The following is a 21,132-nucleotide window of genomic DNA, read 5'->3' on the forward strand; positions in this document are numbered from 1 at the left end:
CAATGAATGCTTCTTTGTTGCAGTTTTTGTGGCATGTGTTAAGATATTTACTCAAATGTATAACCAATCTATATGTTTATATAAATCTAAGACATTTATTCAATCATTTAATCAACCTAGTTGAATAATTAGGACATGTGCTTGCTAAATAATGTAGGTGTTACTACGGTATGTCATCCAACCGTGAAACCCCATTAAATCGTCTGCAATGAACATCCAAAGATGATTTCTGGGCTGCGTCTAACGTGTTTAAAGCTGATGGCCGGTGTGTTCCGCTAAAACCCATGAAGGTTTGAAACTCCTAGCAGTTTTCCATCCGAGGATGAAATTAAATTTAGGTCACCTAATTTCACTTTTGCATCAGAAACCATCTTTTTTCCCCCCCCCATACAAATATTTTACTTTCTAAATACTTGCCGACTGATGCCCGAATTCATTCATGAAATTAAATTTCTTAATCCCAATTTGGCAACAGAAACTGAAGAACGTGCAGTCACATGGTCAACTCTGAAAACAAAATAGGAATGAGCTGACGGCCATAACAATACCCAATCATGCTCATGTCGATTAATGCGAAGTGGCACATTGATCAGTAAATAACTTTACTGAGCGAAAATGATTGAAATAATTTTCTCTGTACAGAGTTTGGTATTTTCCTACGTTCTAATTGAGACACGAACGCAGCACTATTTTGTCTCTTGGCTGAAACTTGTCGCCGGTGTTCACACATGGAACCCGGTCAAACAAACGGGTTCCGCTGCGTGATGCCTTAAAGTTGTTATCTTTCCATCAGCGAGAAAGATTTAAATGAATTAAACACTTAAGACATAAAGTACGTTGAGAGCGGAGAGCGCGTTTCCGGTGCAAGTACACTGCTGCTGCTAGTACACATCTGTGTAACCACTCCGGCTGCTGTTGATGTCTGTACCTGTGTGGTCTTTGTATTTTGTCCTTAATGTTAGATGTAGCACGACTTCACCGAGCAACGTTCCTAGTCTGTGAACCCTCACTGACAATGGCAATAAACCACTTCTGATTCTGATTCTGATTCTCCGCAAACCACCCTGCCCGCTGAAATACGTCAACCTGCGCCTTCAGATCCACGGTGAGACTGAATCCGCGTCACGGGATGGCTTCTGGTCTCCAGGAGGCCTAACCCTGCAAACCCTGGTTTTATCATTTCTATTGTCTAACTTTAACTTTCTTTTTCATTTCTTTTAGCTGTTTTTGGGTTGATAAGGACCCAAAATTACCATAATAGTGTCGAAACATTATTATGAAAAGTGAGTTTTTCATAATATGGGACCTTTAAAAGAATGTCCTTTGCAACAACTTCCATTTCTGGTTGCTGAATACTTTCAATAATTTCTCTGCAGTCAGAAAACAAAGTGATTTTTAATATATTAATACAGAATGATAGTCATGAATAAAGTATTCAACACAATCAACATTCAAGAACAAATATTTCTACATAAAAGGTTCCAGAAGACAAAGTTCAATTCTCAGCAATCCTTCTGAAGGAGACCAACTCAATGTGCTCCATCTTACAAAAATCTCAAAAAATTGTCAGTTCATATACTAAATATATTTTTTCATAGATATGTCAAAGGGAGGCCTTCCTCCCAGGGTGGACACATTTCATGTGGCGTTTCAAAACATTGGCGCAACTGAAAGGTTTTTCACACATTTATAAACGGGCAGGCTTTTCCCGTTTTTATTGTCATGTGCCTTTTCAACTGAGATTTTTGTGTGAATTGTTTCCCACATGTTTTACAGTCAAAGGGCTTCTCACCAGTGTGGATTCTCATGTGGACATTCAAATCAGATTTTTGTGTGAATTGTTTCCCACATGTTTTACATCCATAGGGCTTCTCACCAGCATGGATTATCATGTGGACATTCAGAGCATATTTTTGTATGAATTGTTTCCCACATGTTTTACAGTCAAAGGGCTTCTCACCAGTGTGGATTCTCATGTGTTTTTTCAAATCAGATTTTTGTATGAATTGTTTCCCACATGTTTTACAGTCAAAGGGCTTCTCACCAGTGTGGATTCTCATGTGGACATTCAAAGCAGATTTTTGTATGAATTGTTCCCCACATGTTTTACAGTCAAAGGGCCTCTCACCAGTGTGGATTCTCATGTGGACATTCAAATCATTTTTTTGTATGAATTGTTTCCCACATGTTTTACAGTCAAAGGGCTTCTCACCAGTGTGGATTCTCATGTGGACATTCAAAGCAGATTTTTGTATGAATTGTTTCCCACATGTTTTACAGTCAAAGGGCCTCTCACCAGTGTGGATTCTCATGTGGACATTCAAAGCAGATTTTTGTGTGAATTGTTTCCCACATGTTTTACAGTCAAAGGGCTTCTCACCAGTGTGGATTATCATGTGGACATTCAAAGCATATTTTTTTATGAATTGTTCCCCACATGTTTTACAGTCAAAGGGCTTCTCACCAGTGTGGATTCTCATGTGTTTTTTCAAATCAGATTTTTGTATGAATTGTTTCCCACATGTTTTACAGTCAAAGGGCTTCTCACCAGTGTGGATTCTCATGTGGACATTCAAATCAGATTTTTGTGTGAATTGTTTCCCACATGTTTTACAGTCAAAGGGCTTCTCACCAGTGTGGATTCTCATGTGGACATTCAAAGCAGATTTTTGTATGAATTGTTTCCCACATGTTTTACAGTCAAAGGGCCTCTCACCAGTGTGGATTCTCATGTGGACATTCAAAGCAGATTTTTGTATGAATTGTTTCCCACATGTTTTACAGTCAAAGGGCTTCTCACCAGTGTGGATTATCATGTGTTTTTTCAAATCAGATTTTTGTATGAATTGTTCCCCACATGTTTTACAGTCAAAGGGCTTCTCACCAGTGTGGATTCTCATGTGGACTTTTAAGCTTGCGTGTTTTGTGTAACCCTTGTTACATAATGTACAAACATATGACTTTTTACTTGCGTTATTTCTTCCCTGGGATTGAAACTGGGGCTCAATCTCAGCATCTGTTCTGCTCGTTCCACCTCCCTCATCATGGCTGACAGATACGTGAGAGCTGGTAGAGATCAGCAGGTCAATGTCTGCTGCTCCAACCACAGAGATTATAACCGGCATGTTGACGACAGACTCTGTCTCTGCTGCACCATCTTCATCCTTCATGTACAGAGTCTGATCTTCACTCTGGTCATTTTCCTCATGAGTCGGAGTCAACATGACGACATTAGTCTCCTCCTTCAGCACAAGCTGCTCTCCCTCCTGACTGGTGAGGAGTTCCTCCGGTTCCTCTTTCAGGTGAGGAAGCTCTGGGTCCTCTTGCTTCATACGGGACCTCACCTCCTGGTTCCAGAGCTGCTGGTCAGCAGGGACCTCCTCCTCCTCCTCCTTACAGACATGACGCTGTGGGCAATCTGGAGGGACAGAGAACAAGAGGAGTGTGATGCTATTGTGATGACACAGACGCAGATGATAATGATGATGCATATATTTATTAGATATAATGTTAGAGCACAAGTACAGTCAGACAGTAGCATGTATTACAGTACAAATAAAGTCAAACATCCCGTCTAAGAGGAGCATTTCAAAAAAGCCCTTGCGGTCTTGTTTCCGATGAAAGGCCTTAAAAATTATATATATATATACACACGAGGAAAAGAGCTACCGTTTGATAAAATATGGATAAATTCACCGTCAAAGCTTCCGTTTTATTAATGTATAATGACTTTTTGTTTACCTATCCGGTGTAACTTCAATTCGGGCCTCAGGCTGTGACCCAGCAGTCCGGGCTGACGATTTATCTCTTCGTCCTTGGAGGGAGTTTTTTCAAACTTTCCAAAGATATCCTCCTCCGGAGCTGTTACTCGCTTTTTAACTACATTTCCCAAGAACTCAAATGAAGACATTTTTGCTAACTGAACGAAATAATTGAGAAACAAATAAAATGCCGACTTTCACTGATCTCACGTGCGCAGAGAGCTAACGCTACAAAGAGCATGTGTTGACTTCCGGTTGTTGTCCCCCCACAACAACCTCCGACTCGGAAATCATCTAAGCTTTTTTGTTCCGCTGTCGCTGAGGGTAAAACGACGACGACTGATGGAAGGGAATCAAAATTCGAGGGCTGAAAAACTCGAGAAACTCAGTTTCCTGAAATTTAAAGGAGACACATTATACCATTTTTCCACAAGTTAACGCAGTTCCCAGGCACTTGTATGAAATATCTGTGCCAGTCTTTTGTTAAAATAGCAAACAGAGACAGCTGTCGATGCTCCTCCTGACGCTGGATCACCCGGATGTAAACTCCTGTGCCTGCATGGATTACGAGCAGATCGTCATCCTCTATGTCTCGCCATCCCTCCGCTACTCGTGTAGGTTTTCCTACACGTATATAACAAAACTGGCAGCCTATAGGATCTGCGGGAAAATTAAATCGATCGAGAAGAAGGAAAATAAACCACTTTTTAACAGTGATATTATCGGCAAAGCAAATTTGAACAGGCAGTACGTGGGGGCAGCTCAGCGGGACAGCCCTGGGTCCTGCTAGTTCCGGTTCCCTCTGCTGCTAGGCTAGGCTGCTAACATGCGCACGCAGCTGTGTTCTGGTGCTCGTTGATCAACAATGTCTTTACAAAGAAAGTACACATGATGAAAAATGAAGTTTGAGAGAAACCCGAATCATTCCAGACGACATGACGGATTCATTCACCCGGAAGTGAGCTCGACGCGCTGCTTGCGTCTCGTCTCACCTGCTGAGTGACGCTGCAGGTGTTGCGGGGAGAACAACACGCACTTCTCTGAATGGGCTCAGACATTCGGACCTGCCTGACTCCCGTGTTTTCATGGACTTTGTCAGAGATGCAAAGATAAAGACACGTCTGTGTACATCTCAGTCTCCACTGACTTGCAGCCCGACTTCCCTCGTATTTGGTGGAGATGTGTGAACTTTGAACTCCGTCATCTGCTCCCACTTGTGATGGTTGTGCACGTGGTCCGGGACAACGTGAAAGTGAAAGTGTCACGACACTTGGAGGAGCCACCGAGATCCTCTGTCGTCTTTCGAAAAGAAAAGAAACGACACCGACACCGAAATACAACGAACTCTATTTCGTAAGTAGGCTTTAAAAAACCAAAATGCATGTTGCAAAGCTTAAATTACCTGGAAAAGTCTTTTTAAATGTGTTAAAGGGGACGAGTTCCCGCAGAGCATCTGTAATAAAGTAACGTAACGTAACGTAACGTCTTTATTCGTTAAATGTGACTAAACGTTCCCGTTTCTTGATCTCCTCCACAGAGACATGGCCAGCAGAGCAGCAACCTGTAAGGAAACAAAGTTTAACACATGCTTTGATGATTTCTGTTTGGAATTTAAACCACATTTAGTCACTTAGATCAATAACATTTAAAAACTAGGGCTTCACTCAGAGAGCACAGACCTCCCCCAAGCAGCTCATACAAGGACTACATATAGGTAGACTTGAATTCCATCTTTAGCAGGGACGTGAAAGGAAAGAATATCCTTAATTCACTCGGAAATCAGCAGATTGAGTGTAGCAAGTTGTGGCTCGTTGGTCTAGGAGTATAATTCTCGCTTCGGGTGCGAGAGGTCCCGGGTTCAATTCCCGGACGAGCCCTTACATAACAACCAAGATGCCATCAGAGAGCAGCTTTGAGCACTCTTGTCTGCAAGGGGCACAGTCCCAAGTGCTTTAAGGAATTCTTTAGCACGTACTAACCCTAACCCTCTTGACCGGTGTTTAGGACGGAGACCTCTATTGTACCACCGAATTTAATCCGGCTCAGATCTGGATTGCGGATATTGTTGCGTTTGTTTCTTTTGAAAACATGTAATAGCTTTTAACTACAAAGTTATTTATTTATTTTTTAAATATTTGCAGAATGATATTGCTTCACAATTGTATTTGCTGTACTAATGACTAACACGTTTCTCTATCTCTAGTGACATGGGTTAAATTCTTAATCCAGTTGAAGGGAAACACATCTGGAGCTCATCTTGATTTTGTTAAAAAACTTCAAGACATTGGACATCATCCGGCGGACACTCTTGAAGAAAGTGACTACATTCTGGTTTTCTGTCCCATCGCATCACGAGTTGGAACAGACGTCAGTGAGGCCCTGTCGGACATCACAGGTAGGAAGGAAATGTATCCTTCCTTCATTTGGCTCACATCACACTGATCAGTTAAAGGTAGGAATGGCAATTGTGTCAATTGTCAACAAAGATATCTAGAAAGGTCATGGATGGAACGCAGATTTGATTTTAAATAGATTTATCTGTCAAATGTAAGAAGTTCTTGCCAGATGTAAAATAGATCCAGTCCACACACACATCTGCTTTCAGAAGCTTGAAGGTCCCATATTATGAAAAATGCACTTTTCACATCGCGGACCGCATACGGCCTAGGAAGATGACAAGTGGGCCGGACCATTAAAATTGTAGCATATTCATCTATAAATAACAAAAATGTCATGTCTTTCCTTTGTTTTAGTGTAAAGAAGTACAAGAACATTAGGAAAAACTTGATATTTCATGAACTATTCTTTTACAAAACATTTCATGAAACACCTCAGATTTCTTTAGAGAAACGTGCAATTCACTTTTATCTTTCACATCTATGCATTGCCACTGATTCCATTGATTGTACGAAGGCACAAAACTTTAACAAGCAATTGGTATTGAAAAATATAGTAATGCACTTTAAGATTAAATGAGAAAGGGCTTAAGATTAGATGAGAAAGGGCTTTTTAAACCATTTACACATGTGCATATCAAATCTAAATTGAATCCCTGCCTACAGCTTACAACTAAAGAGAGCGCTATTAAATGTGTAAGGAAGGAAGTATTCACCCGTCCTGTAAACTTCATACATGAAACAGACACACACAATGCATGCTGAACATGTATGGAGCTGCATGAACAGTAGCATTCCACCATGAAGCTGTTCACTAACATTAAATTGCACATTTCTTTTATGTAGTGTAGGTAGTTAATGTAGTGTATTTAGTGCAATGAGATACTTGTGGGTGTAGTTAGCTTAGTATAGTTAGTTTAGTGTAGTTAGTGTAGTGTATTTGGTGTATTTAGTGCAATGAGATACTTGTCTCTGGCTGTTTCTGATCGATGGTTCTCTCATCTCTCATCAGGTGGTAAACCAATAATTCTGGTGCTGATGTATCCGACCTTCAGAGGCGACTATGCTGTGCCTGACACCCGGGGACTGGTGGACAACCCAAACGTCCAACTCACTACCAGCTGTCTCTTCAATCACGGCCGACTCCTGAAGTGTCGCACCAATGACATTGGATGGTCTGAGGTCCAGAACTTTTTTGGAGTTTTTCATCAAAAGAGAAACTGTGAGTATAACTGTAATCACCGACTTCAGATGACAGATCACATTTTTCCACCTCGCTCTGATGACTTGTAGACATGATGAAGTCTCGGGCAGCACACTATTAGACAGCTGGGCCGGTTTCATCTCTGTAGCTTGTTGAAACGTAACCATGTAATCCAAGTTGTACTTTAAAACCACGACCCAAAGTGTTCCATTCATTTGCTTTGCATGTCATTAATTCAATGTTAGAGTTTTGTGGACAGATTTAGTGTTACTACATTTGCCCCCCCCCCACTCAAAAAACAAAAACAAAGTAAGGATCAGTGATGTTGGTATTACAAGTCCGAGAAGTGAGCGCCATAATTTTAGGGCTGTTATACCTGACTTAGTGTTTTTAATTATTATTATTTTTATTTCAGCGATCTGCAACAACCCGAAGATGGTTTTCCTTTCTTTAACGGCATTGATGGTCGGGACTTCTGTTTTCCTGCTCTACAAGAAAAACAAGCTGTCCATAAAATACATGCGGCGGGTTTCTGTTCCACTTATCTGCACAAGTTTAAGAGAATGGTGTTATAATTGTAGGAAACGTATGAACATGAAGTTTCTGGACAGGTTCTGTTGATCATTTATTTAATATGTTGCACTGAGGAAGAGGGTGGAAACATAACAGGTAGATACAGCGTGATTGGAAGATAAAGATAGAAACAAAGAAACGCATTCATAATCAGATCTGATGCATTTCAATCACAGATATATTACCATCCTAACTGTAAAGTTCAGTGCTGGATGACGATGGGGTCTAGGTGATTTTCAGAGAGTTTGCTGTTAATAAAAATGAAATCAGACAATCCTTCAACAATCGAACCAGAGTTGCTCCGATTGAAATGAAGCTTTTATCAAGGTTGGAATGAAGCATTTAGATCAGAGTCAATACATTTCATTCTGGTCAGAACTAAAGAGCAAATTCAGTGTAATCATGTCTTCACTTCAAAACCATTTTCTAAATGTGTAGGAATGTGTGTGACAATTTTAGGGTAAGCTTGCTGTGTGGGCCAGAAAATAATGGAAATTAAAAATAAATGCATTCAAACTTTGTCTCTACATTTTCTACAGACTAGCTTTATGTTTGTTGTTTTATTGTTCATATCCCTCGTATAGAACTGTAAATTTAAACAGTATAATTTTCACAAAATCTCACAGATCCAGGCTTACAGTAATTCAAGGTGAGGCCAGCCAGGACTCCTCGATCAATGAGGAAATCTTTCATGTCCAAACATAAACTCACAATGCAGAACCTTCAAAAGTTGAAAAATTAAAGGATAATGTTCTGAAAGTGTTTTAGATTGCTGCTGATCTTCCTCCTAATAATAAAGTAATTTCATAACCAATGTTTCTTTGTTGCATGTTATTATTTAAATGTATGTATAGTAGAGTTGTGTGTCTCTAATGCTCTTGCTGTGTCATGTTCACTCTAATCAATAGGCCTTCAAAAAGAATTACCAATAAATCAATGTGATTGTAACATAACATTAATGGATAGAAGGATATTTTATTGATTCCAAAGGAAATTTGGAGAGTCGGCCACTCTTACAGACGAGCATCAAAACAGTAGCAGAAGTGGCAGGAAAGTGTGGACGGTAAAAGTAAGTCAAGCTTTGGTAGTAAAAAAATATAAAAGCAGGATTTTGAGTGAAACATTACTGTGATGATGTTATTGGGAAAATTAAAAAAAAGGACAATACATCTTCATCGGACACAACGAAAGGGGTTGAGTGTCGTGTGCAGACATCTGGACATGCAGCTGCTAGATGAAGCCACAGGGGGCGCCAGAAATCCTCTCTTTTCCGGACACAGACTGAATCCCGACGGAAAAGCGAAGCTGCGTGCAGCTCTGCTGGGCTGCAGCCCCGCAGGCGGAGGCTTGTGAGAGTGAAAGTAAAAGTGGAAGTGTCACCGAGATCTTCTGTTCTTTCGGGAAAGAAACGCCACTGACGCCGAAAGAAAACGAACTCTATTTCGTAAGTAGGCTTTAAAAACGAAAACACACGAGGCTATGCAGAGCAGCTGTAATAAAGTAACGTGACGTTACACGGGTCGTCTCTGTGTAACGTCTTTATTAGTTAAATGTGACTAAACGTTCCCGTTTCTTGATCTCCTCCACAGAGACATGGCCAGCAGAGCAGCAACCTGTAAGGAAACAAAGTTTAACACATGCTTTGATGATTTCTGTTTGGAATTTAAACCGTATTTGGGGTTTAAAAGCCTTCTCAGCCGAAACAAAAGAACCAGATGGGTTCACTTCAAACAGCCTGAAGCGTTGAGAAGTGAAAGCAGCTTATGTTTCAACCATGGGCGTAGTTTGCAGGGGGCATTGCCCCCCCTATCGTCTGAAAAATGTAACTGCGTTCAGTCTAAAATAGGCCCAAAACACTAGATTTTTTTCCTACATGTATATTAACACATTTTGTTAAAAAATTATTGTAATTTGTAAAAATATAATATAACACATGAAAATACCAATAAACGGCGGAGTCGGTGCCGTTGCATCCCCGGTGAAAGTAAATCCAAATGAAAGATAGCTTTTGCTGTATTGCCTCGAGCTCACCGTCTTTTCTTTTTTCTTTTGTCGACCATTCATACTCGGGCCTTCATCCGGGTCTGAATTTTGTCCAGGGCCCTGTTCAGTATTTGCATTTTCTCTTCTCAAAAACGTCTCCATCACCGTCACTAGCTCGTCTTGCTGTGATCCCAAACTGCCACTGAGGATGACCCTCCTTAAAGGGGAACCGAAGCGCTCACAAAGTGTAGAGTAGGCGAAAGCCAAAGCATGAACAACTGGTTATTGGGAAATATTTGGTTTCTGTTTTTTAATAAATGCGGGTTTTTTTCTGCCACACTCTAAATGCAGCGCAGTTGCGTGACGTTTATTTTGAAGTGTGCGCTCTTATTTTGTAGAGCAAGGAGAACGCACTACAACGCTGGAGTCTGAAGAGCGATCTACGGGCGGCACGCACACTTTATTACAGCACAGACACCCGACAATGGTTCAATAGGTGATATTAGAAAATTGAACACTGGTTGGGAAACACTGGATTAGGTGAACTCACGTCAGTTAAAAATATTTTTTGCCCCCCCAGCACAAATGTCAAACTCCACCCATGGTTTAAACATTAACCTTTCAGCAGCAGAGTTCTTGCAGTTACAGGAGGTCATGGGGTCGGTCCCTTGTTTATTTTTATAGTGAACAGTATAACTCAAAAAGGTTTGAAGGGACATTGTCCCTGGGAGGTTCGTCCAGAAGAGACGATGAATCCAGTTTCACAGTTCAAGTTTATGTTTCTGTTGAATTCATGCAGTGGCTCCAAACTAGGAAGTACCAGACGGTAAATCTACAGTCTGGTTTGAGGAGTAATGTTCTCTTAAACACTCGTATCCTTTAATGACTTTGAGCGTATCATAAAGAATGTCTGTTCAATCGTTTTAATGTTTGTACTGGTTTCTCGCTCATTTATTGATCACGTACCTGCTTTATATCACCTTTGACTTTGTATGGCTGCTAACCTGTCATTTGAATTTGATTGATCGATCATTACACAATGACGTCACACGTCACAATTTTGTTTTATATACTGATGACTAACACGTTTCTCTATCTCTAGTGACATGGGTTCAATTCTTAATCCAGTTGAAGGGAAACACATCTGGAGCTCATCTTGATTTTGTTAAAAAACTTCAAGACATTGGACATCATCCGGCGGACACTCTTGAAGAAAGTGACTACATTCTGGTTTTCTGTCCCATCGCATCACGAGTTGGAACAGACGTCAGTGAGGCCCTGTCGGACATCACAGGTAGGAAGGAAATGTATCCTTCATTTGGCTCACATCACACTGATCAAATGTTTATTGTCAACAAAGGACATGGATGGAACGCAGATTTGGTGTCAAATAGATTTATCTGTCAAATGTAAGAAGTTCTTGGATCCAGTTTTCCATGATGGAAAGTCTTGTTAATAACTCATAAATTGTTGATATATATGATTTTTTATGGTAGCAGTAGTTCAATGTCCTCTCTCTCTCTCTCTCACTCTCACACACACACATCTGCTTTCGGAGGCTTGTTAGTGTAGTATAGTTAATGTAGTGTTCTTAGTGTAGTCAATGTAGTATAGTTTGTGTAGAGTATTTAATGTAGAATAGTTAGTTAGTGTAGCTAGTGTCATTAGTGTAGTGTAGTTAATGTAGTGTGCTGTAGTTTAGTGTAGTGCAGTGTAACGTATTTTCCGGACTCAACGTCGCCCCGGAGTATAAGTCGCATTGTTCAATTAATGCGTCATAAAGAAGAAAAAATTAAATAAGTCTCACTTCTTTGGGAAATTTATTTTGCACAACAAGCCGGATAGGTATACGGTACGTTAACAAAACATATTAGTGATAATTCAGCTACACAATAGGATAAAGAAAATACCTGGGACACTGAATAGGCAGAATTGGCATAACAATCTTATAAGCTGAACACCAAAGTTGGACTCGTAAGAAAGTTTACCAAACTCGCTATCTCATTCTACATCACTGAATGCATCGAATTATTCATCCTCTGTGTCACTCTTGAACAATTACGCCAACTCCGGATTAAGATGAAGCACCGTCTCCTCTGTTCTCAGACTCACCGAGGGTTACCAACTTGGGAATGAAGAAATGTTGTAGTATCTGGGATTTTAAATATACATATATATATATATATTATGTGCAAACATACTGTTCCTTAACATTCAAATGATCATTACACTGTCAGCCTCGGGAGATGCTTGTGGGATGTAGTTAGTTTAGTGTAGTGTATTTAGTGTAGTGTATTTGGTGTATTTAGTGCAATGAGATACTTGTCTCTGGCTGTTTCTGATCGATGGTTCTCTCATCTCTCATCAGGTGGTAAACCAATAATTCTGGTGCTGATGTATCCGACCTTCAGAGGCGACTATGCTGTGCCTGACACCCGGGGACTGGTGGACAACCCAAACGTCCAACTGACTACCAGCTGTCTCTTCAATAACGGCCGACTCCTGAAGTGTCGCACCAATGACATTGGATGGTCTGAGGTCCAGAACTTTTTTGGAGTTTTTCATCAAAAGAGAAACTGTGAGTATAACTGTAATCACCGACTTCAGATGACAGATCACATTTTTCCACCCCGTCTTTGTCCTTGAAGCTTTAGAGGTCAAAGCTGTTCCACATAATCGCATAATAGGGTTTTGGGCTGTAAACTTTACTTGATGTCTGATTGATTGTTTGTCTTTTTTTCAGGGCTCTGCACAATTCTGAATTTGATTTTTTTTGCTGTTGCCACTGTCAGTAGATTTGTGATGTTTGTCTGTGAAGCACCTATAACATGCATGAGAAAATCATGCATGTATATCATGTATACAAATATTATCAAAGTATTTCAACGGTTACAATTCTTTTTCAAAACTGTGTGGGACTATTTGAGATAATCTGGGGTTCGGCATGTTGTAAATCGTCCAAAGAATGTATCTGTTCTGACAACTGTGTAAGTTTTCTCAAACAGCCACATCACATCAAGATTTCAGATAATGCCACTTGCTTTTGTTTCCTGAAAGTATTACTCTCTCGTAGGAAAAATAAAAAAGATGCCTTGTAAATCCAGTTTGAAATAAAGTGTACACACACACACCCCTCCCTCAATGGCTCCTCCGTCCTGTCCTGCTCCCCCTCCCTCCATTGTCCCAGCCTCCCAGAACTGGCCTGGATCCTTATCATCTTGAAAGAAAATCCCTGCACATTTCCAGTGTGTGTTTAATGTGTACTAAATGTGCTTGTAACTTCTTTCTGCTTTCTCTAATTCCTAAAGTCGCATTAGTGCGCAGGAATTTCCCTTTGGGATTAATAAAGTATTCTGAATCTGAATTGTGGAAGTTCATTTCTTGCCTCAGAATCTAGTCTTGGATAATCATATTTCAGAGATTCCCGCCGTTGTGTTGTCAGACTGGCGTTGCTGTACTTTTAAATTACATTTTGATGCCCGGGCAGTACGGTGGTTCAGTGAGTAGCGCTGTTGCCTCATAGTACAAAGGTCCGATTTTTGATTCCAACTGGAACATTGGGGCAGAACCCCACTTGATCCGCAAGAGCAAGGAAAAATGTCTTTTTAGCGGGCAGAAACCTTGGACAGAACCATTTGTCTTTGCCAGTTGGAGTGAGAAAGAGAGAGACATGACTCCTGACGTGGAGGGATATTCCTCTAAGAAATTCAGTACACTTTGCTAAAATGGATTTAATGGATTTCTAAAATGGATCTCTAAAAAGCCAAATGACAGAATGTTGATGCTTCATGGTTGGGTGAGCCTTGAAAATAGTCAACTGTGGGATTATTGGCTTCAATGGGCTGTAATTTTATTAAGCAGTGTCTAATTTGCAAATATCTCAGAAAATCACCCTGCTCTGCCAAATTATATTCCTGAGCTAATTCAGCAAATGACTTATTTGTACCATCGTTATTGAGATTGCTTATTGTGTGTATTCCATTATCGAACCATTCTCTCCAAAATATCACCCCCCCCCCCCATTTAACCAAAACCAAAGTGCCATATTTCTGTCTGCGATGAGAAATCTTATGTATTTTATGAACCTGTGCCCAGACCGTCCTTGATAATAATCGGGTTAATATCGCTATGAGTAATGGAAAGTAGTTTAGAAAGTAATTCAATCATTTTACTTGATAAATACAGATTTTAAACACATACATGGTCTATGTAAATTTAAGATATTATTACTCTGTTGTTAAAATGACTTGAAACTCAAAGTGTAGGACTTGCAACTCGACTTGGGTCTTGTCAGTCTTGACTCGGGTCTTGTCAGTCTTGACTCGGGACTTGGGGGCAGACTTGAGACTTACTTGTGACCTCCTCCCACCTCCGCAGCTTGCACAAGCTGCATGTTCAGGGCCACACATGGACAAGACATAATTTTTAGTATTAAAGATGAAGACAACGTAGTACCTGCTGTTATCAGCGTCACCTTTGACCTAATGTTTCCACGTTTTGAATACTGCTGGTTTTGACACCACCAGGCATTCAAATTCTATTTATGCTATTTTATCTTTTTTTATATGTAAAGAGAGCTTTCATATACACATTAAAAAATGCAGTAAAGACTTTATTCAATTAAATGCATTATCTGGCTGTACTCAAATATATAATGACAAGACAAAATTATAAATATACATTTTTATGACTCATATCCTGATAGACATGATCTATCAGGATTCAATAGACTGGTCAGGGTGGAAAGTGCTGGCACAACTCTGCCATGCGGTGAAAGTGCAAAATACTCAACATGCGTTTCCCCAATTGCTGCTACTTAAAGGCAAAATAGTGAAAACACTTGAAAGCCATCTTTTCAATAAATCGTAAACAGCACTTGTTTGTAAAGAGAGTGTTTTACCATTCCGGAATAAGGGTGAGTTTCAGCACAAGTACACACAAACCTAACCATTTGTGTTTTTCTGCACAGTTTGACCCCTGAATACGGAAGCCATTCACTGTGAATTCCGTTTCAATAAGGCATCTTCAGGGTATGTTAATCATTTAGGTTCCCCCCCTCCCCCCTCGCATGCAGCCTCATTTCTTCAGGTGTTAATGTGACGCAGCACACGACGCAGCAAATGTCCATCGCGCGCGGCGCACATGGCAGGAAGAGGCACAGGCTCCGTGTTGTGCTCCACGACATTGAATCGGCACTTCTTGAGATGGTCCGACATGCTGGGGAGATCGCTGAAGCGCCATGACGACACTGGACTGAAGGCGGTGCTGAATCGCCACACCTGCAACACCAAGAGTTAAAGGATCTCTGAATGAGCAAGACAAAATACTTCCAGGAGGGATTCTACAAACTAAGAAATACATCTGAGAGCGAGTTGTGCAGTGTGCCCCCCCCCCCAATGCTAAACTAACTGGTTACCTCTATTTCCTAAACAAATTTGAGAGGCTAATTAATATTCATTCAATTCTCATCAACACCAAACGACACATTTTCGTTAGCGATTTAATCTGGTCTAAAAACACCGACATGGATTCGGCTTTCTACTTACTCTGTTTTTGATCTGCCATGACACAGAACCGGGAGCCGCTGGGCATCGCTCCCACTGCAGATCTACGATACCCCGATTCTGGAGGAGACTGGCACACACTTCCCTGATCGTGCGTGACACCAGCGACAGCTGGCAGAGGCTGAAACTGTCCAGGAACCCGGCGATGCGCCACAGTATCTCAATGGGAAGACCACTGAGTTGGTCATACTGGGAGTCACTGGGAAATATTGCATTGGGACAAGGCTGAACCCCGAAGGACCCGAGGTACTTATCATGAACCACCTTTGCACCTTGAGAAGATGGGTAAAGCCTACGCTGAGAAAATGTGCAGCCGTAGTACGCCATGGGGCAGCGGCGTTCCATCCAACCGTTGAGACCAGCGTGGATATCGCCGTGGACGTTCCTGAAATGCGAAGAAAACTGGTCCCGGCGGAACGACTGACCACAGATGAAGGGGAACATGCGCTGGTAACGAGGGTCGTCGGGGAGATAGCGATTGTGTGGAACGGCTTCGACCTCTAAAGCTTCAAGGACAAGGCCGAGACGGAGGATTCGGAAAGGGCTGGGGTCGGAGAGTTGGGGGGCAGCGTGGTCACAGGCGGATGCGGAGGCCACGCCTCCAACTCTGGTGTTGGTCACCAAGATTGCTGCAGGAAAGGTAAACGTCTGTGTGCCAAAGTCAACATGGTAGCCATCAACATACACTGCATCAGAGATCCTTCTGCACTCTCTGGACTCCTCCAAGCAGAAGAGCAACGCTGCCGTGATCAGGTCAATCCCTGCCGGACCCGCGGGGTCACCAGCTCGCTCCAGGTCCGAGGTGTCAACCGCCTTGTCCTCCACCGCGCGTTGTACTCCAAACAATGAATGATTTGGCATGAAAGGCGTCTGTTCCTTGGCATTAGACTGGTAGTTGTGGATCTCATGCCCAGACACGTGATTTTCTAGAACTCGTTCCCGATCGTCCAGAACCACGTGGCCAGCCCTCTGTGCCACGCCCTGGCTGACACGTGCTGGACATGCCATGGAAGGTTGGACTGGCCCCTGAGAAAGCCCGGCATTTATTTCACGATTCACAACAGGAAAGACGGCCTCAGCACCGGTCTCCGTCTCCATCGCTCCCGGTACCGGTCCGTGCGTCGCGCGTGACGTCTTCGGATCGCCGTCTTTCACAGCCACGTTTCCTCTCCAAACATTTTGCTCCACCTTCTCACTTTTAAACAAACTTTCTGCAGCTTCCGGTGCGCGGTCTTCCTGACCATTTCCAGGGTCTCCGTTGTTCAGTCTAGTCTTTTGCACGGCAGCCCCTCTTTTTGCACAAACCGTGCTTCCGTCAGCACAACTGGCGCCGCCGACGCACTCCAAAGCAGCGACTAAGCTTCTCGCCGTCTCGGCTGTGGCCTCGTACAGTTCGCTGTAGTTGTCCGCGGTCAAGCCGTTGATTCCACTGAGAATCCTCTCCTTAGCCGACCCCGGTGGACGAGATTGCTGCCGACCTGTAGATGATGACGCACAATCGGTGGAGCCTTCAGGGACCGAGTCTGTTGCGGCGCTCTCGTTGGCGGAAGGGGTCTGCAGCGCCCCCTTTGCAGAAGGTGCAACGGCAATCACTTTGAGGGCCTCCAGTAGCGTGCGCTGATCCTGAAGGGCAAGCGCCATGTCCAGCTGCTCCACCTCCTCCACACCGTGACTCAGGCTCTCATACGAAGTACAGTCCAGGCTGCTGACGAGCCACCTGTTCCACTCCATGGTGCAACACGCCACTCCGGCTGGACACACCTCGAGATGCGCACACATCTGTTTGCGCATCAGTTCAGCAGGGCATCCATAGGCCCTGTTCAAGCAGGGGACCCTCAACAAGGGACACAGAAGACGGTGCTCATTCACTTTGCAGGAGTGGAACACAGCGCCACACACCAGAGGACAGGAGATGATGTCACAAGAAATCCCTGGTTGAGGTCTGACCACGCATCTCTGGTTAACGCAGGAAATACAGTGAGCATGATCCGCCGCCATCTTCCGTGCTGAGAAGTTGGAGACTTGCTGAGTTTTATGCCATGAGAAAAATCACACGTCCTGCCAAATGAGAAGAAAGAGCATATCAGATTATTTTAAAATCCGAAAAGATGACTTCATCAGCCTGAGGGAAATTATTTAGTGTGACTTCAGACGGAAATTCTGTTTTTAACCTTGTGAAGTGCAGATTTTTGAATCCACATTACGGAAATGAGACGGCAAGGGCTTTTTTGAAATGCTCCTCTTAGACAGGATGTTTGACTGTACTTGTACTGTAATACATGCTACTGTGTGACTGTACTTGTACTCTAACATTCTATCGAATAAATATATTCATCATCATGACTTTCAAGTTATTGAAACAGTCACAGGTCGATTAGCAGTGCGTCACGTAGCTAAGCCATGAATCAATGTTTCCTGCCGACCACAATGTCTTGAGATTTCAGATGTGTTGTTTTGTCCCACCAGTGGTGAACGGCTGCTACACAGTCATCACGACAAGTCGGAGTATCCGAGTCAACAATCAGCATGTTTCTGGAGGAAACCGGAGAAAACTCACGCGAACGCCGGGAGAACATAAAAACCAGGTACCTTTTTTGCTGTGAGGTGACAGCGCCAACCACTGCGCCAACCACTGCGCCACCGTGCTACCCGCTGAAAAAATAGATAAACAAATATCACCGGGCATAACCTACACAATATGTACAGTCTATTAAAATTATATAGATGTATAGATAGAGAGAGGGAGAGAGAGAGAGAGAGAGAGATGGGGTATGTATGCAAATCTAAAAAAAACAATGCGACAACACAAATTGTCTGCCAAGTTGTCGATTAACGGGGGTTCTGTTAACAATGGAGTCGTTTAGCGACGGGGTCTTTGGAAACAACAATAATACCCTTTACTACATATAAATTAAAGCTGAATAAACCTCAGGCAATCTGTATTTAGCTATTGTATATCAACAAAACCTTTGGAATTTGGGGCAAACTGAATTAAAGCAAAGCTGACAAGAGGATGAGCAAACACATTAAACGAAGTCTAAACTGTCTGAGGTGCTGGTTTTAATCTCAGATCTTTAGACTGGAAGGCTTTGAAATGGTTCCCCCCTCCACACTTTGTAGAAAGCATAACGCACAAGACTTCAGATATACTGACCTCAAAGGAATACGTTTGAAATCTAATCGAGTTCACGGGTGCTATTTGACATTCATGTGCAACATGGAACGGGACACAGCAGGGAACAGTGTTTGTATTCATTAGTAGTCTGTAATTATGGTTTGATGCAACACAACACCTTCCAGCCTGCTTTTTAATCGCCCATCAAACAGAACACAATAACTGAATACTGGCTCGTGAAATCAGATATTATACCCTCAATCTTACCTTAACCCCTACCAATTACTTTTTAAACAGCAATTTACTGGGCTGGGTAAGAACTGAGGCCATATAGTGTTTATGATAAAACAGCTACTTGACTCATGATACAACGATGGAGCTAATTTAGCTTCCGGAACTGAAACTACGTCATCCTGTGGCAAATAATCCAACGATAACAAAATAAGCTTTTTGCTGTAGAGCGGTTACACGTATCTATTGTAAACCAGCTTGTCGTCCAGTGTTCTAAAGCTATTAATTATTTTAGTAAACAATAACAAGCTAACGTTAGCGCCTGCTGGCCTAGTGTTGGCTAACAATAGCTAGCCAGCTAGCTCGGAAGTTCAACACAAGCCACCCGAGTAAAATATAAAAGTCGGTCCTTACCTTGTCTCCGTATTGCCCGGAAATCGTATGATAAGTTGTGTTTTGTTGTAATTGACAAATACAAGTTGTTAGTTACTTTAATAAATGTTACTACTGTGGCGAATCTGCTCATGACAGTTAGCTAAAGAGCATTTTTTTTGTCCAAAACTTTATTGACTAAGTTGATTCGCTTTCTCATGTTTTGTTACCGCAAATAAAATAATAAAATTATATGGACTCGCACGGATATGAAAAAAGAAAAAAAAAGCCAGGGGAATGAAAGGGAAATAATAAAGAGAACATAATTGTGTTATCTTTTGCAATTTTAAAGAGTTTGCTTGAACTGTGATATCTTTTTAGATATCAAAACTGCATCTTAACTTTTTCTCCTCACTTTGAATGGGCAGTATTTGTCTTCGACAAAGATTTTTAACATATACTCTTATATTTATTTAAATGAAAATTAGATAGTAATACAAATATGAAAAATCCAATTATATAAATAAAACAGATGAATTTTGTGCCGGCCATTTCGAAAAATCTCTATAATTTTGTAGATTTTGTGATATTTCTTCTAATTACATTTGGTAAAACTATTTTTAACCAGATTTGTAATAAAATCTATTGGTGACAGAGGAACGATAATGCATTCATAGCATGTGCGTTCATTTTATTTTTATTTAATGTGTAGCCATCTTCGTGATTAGACGCAAAACTAATTTTAATTTCTCACAATCTCACAAAGTTTCCTCTTTTTTGTTTTGTTTTTGTTTTTGGCGAGGGGTTCCATTCAGTAACCACTCAAAAACTGCAGAGGTCACCATTGTACCATTTTTGCGGCCTCTTCGGGGATTGTAAGCGTCGTCAGAGTAACTCTTGACTCGCTGTATTCAATGCCTGACCTGAGGTCTGATCTCTCCTCAATACATTAGTTGTGAGGAGTTGAAATTAAGTCTCTGAATTTAATTTATTTATGGAAAGGAATGCGTTTGCTTTTCTTTTTCACCTGTTTATTGGCCACAAATGACTGTATAAAGACAGATGCATTGAGTCTACATCCAAATAATTAAGATAGATAGATTAAGATAGATAGATAGATAGATAGATAGATAGATAGACAGATAGATAGATAGATAGACAGATAGATAGATGATAGATAGATAGATAGATAGATAGATAGATAGATAGATAGACAGATAGATAGACAGACAGACAGATAGACAGACAGATGGATAGATAGATAGATAGATAGATAGATAGATAGATGATAGATAGATGATATATAGATAGATATATAGATAGATAGATAGATGATAGATAGATGATATATAGATATATATATAGATAGATAGATGATATACAAATAGATATATAGATAGATAGATAGATGATAGATAGATGATATATAGATAGATAGAGAGAGAGAGATAGATAGATAGACAGATAGATAGATAGATAGTAGATAGATGATAGATATATAGATAGATAGATGATAGATAGATATCTTTACCTGTTATTTTATCTACCCCACATTGAAAGAGGAGCGGATACTTCTTGCTTTGCCAGAGATTGGTCATGAGGCCTACCCTTTATTTACATGCTGTAAATGTCAATGTCATGAGTCTGTCTCGTTCCCCAGCCTCACGACACGACGCTGGAATTTAAAGCCTTGCGGGGTAACGCATGCAGATTTTAGAGTCCTGAATAAACTGTGGAAGAAGTCGCCCCCTTTCCCCTGAAGCGCAGCCTCACAATCCAAGTTCCTCCCAAACGTGTCACTTTTATTCAACTTCAACAGCAGATCCTCGCCTTTAACCCCCGCAGCACCAGCGGCGGCAGTGTCATAGCGGCTCTTTTATAAAAGTAGATCCGTGATTCACATGGCCTGGCGTGGAATCACGACAGGACCCTG

The 21,132-nt window shown here is 41.5% G+C and overlaps 2 protein-coding genes, 2 long non-coding RNA genes and 1 other non-coding gene across 5 annotated transcripts; 3 read left to right on the forward strand and 2 right to left on the reverse strand.

Moving 5' to 3' along the window:
• Window positions 1–1,420: 1,420 nt before the first annotated feature.
• On the reverse strand, window positions 1,421–3,910 carry LOC137909290 (zinc finger protein 420-like). Its single transcript, XM_068753734.1, has 2 exons — window positions 3,742–3,910; window positions 1,421–3,418 (listed from the first exon to the last, which is right to left on the reverse strand). Exons 1-2 carry the CDS (start codon window positions 3,908–3,910, stop codon window positions 1,680–1,682), a joined length of 1,908 nt encoding a protein of 635 aa, XP_068609835.1. The 3' UTR covers window positions 1,421–1,679.
• A 754-nt stretch (window positions 3,911–4,664) lies between these two features.
• On the forward strand, window positions 4,665–8,741 carry LOC137909266 (uncharacterized). The gene is made up of 5 exons (XR_011105993.1): window positions 4,665–5,114; window positions 5,299–5,324; window positions 5,965–6,156; window positions 7,170–7,379; window positions 7,777–8,741. It is a non-coding gene; the product is annotated as an uncharacterized lncRNA (long non-coding RNA).
• trnap-cgg (transfer RNA proline (anticodon CGG)) lies at window positions 5,567–5,638 on the forward strand. The gene has a single exon. It is a non-coding gene; the product is annotated as a tRNA-Pro (tRNA).
• A 523-nt stretch (window positions 8,742–9,264) lies between the features above and the next one.
• Window positions 9,265–13,265, forward strand: LOC137909560 (uncharacterized). Its single transcript, XR_011106000.1, has 5 exons — window positions 9,265–9,378; window positions 9,524–9,549; window positions 11,020–11,211; window positions 12,286–12,495; window positions 12,661–13,265. It is a non-coding gene; the product is annotated as an uncharacterized lncRNA (long non-coding RNA).
• Window positions 13,266–14,996: 1,731 nt separating this feature from the next.
• Window positions 14,997–17,479, reverse strand: LOC137909264 (F-box only protein 30-like). The gene is made up of 2 exons (XM_068753705.1): window positions 15,464–17,479; window positions 14,997–15,196 (listed from the first exon to the last, which is right to left on the reverse strand). The coding sequence occupies exons 1-2, from the start codon at window positions 17,477–17,479 to the stop codon at window positions 15,002–15,004; spliced, it is 2,211 nt and encodes a 736-aa protein (XP_068609806.1). The 3' UTR covers window positions 14,997–15,001.
• Between the last annotated feature and the right edge of the window lie 3,653 nt (window positions 17,480–21,132).

Source organism: Brachionichthys hirsutus, chromosome 20 (genome assembly GCF_040956055.1).
Source record: "Brachionichthys hirsutus isolate HB-005 chromosome 20, CSIRO-AGI_Bhir_v1, whole genome shotgun sequence".
NCBI lineage: Eukaryota > Metazoa > Chordata > Actinopteri > Lophiiformes > Brachionichthyidae > Brachionichthys > Brachionichthys hirsutus.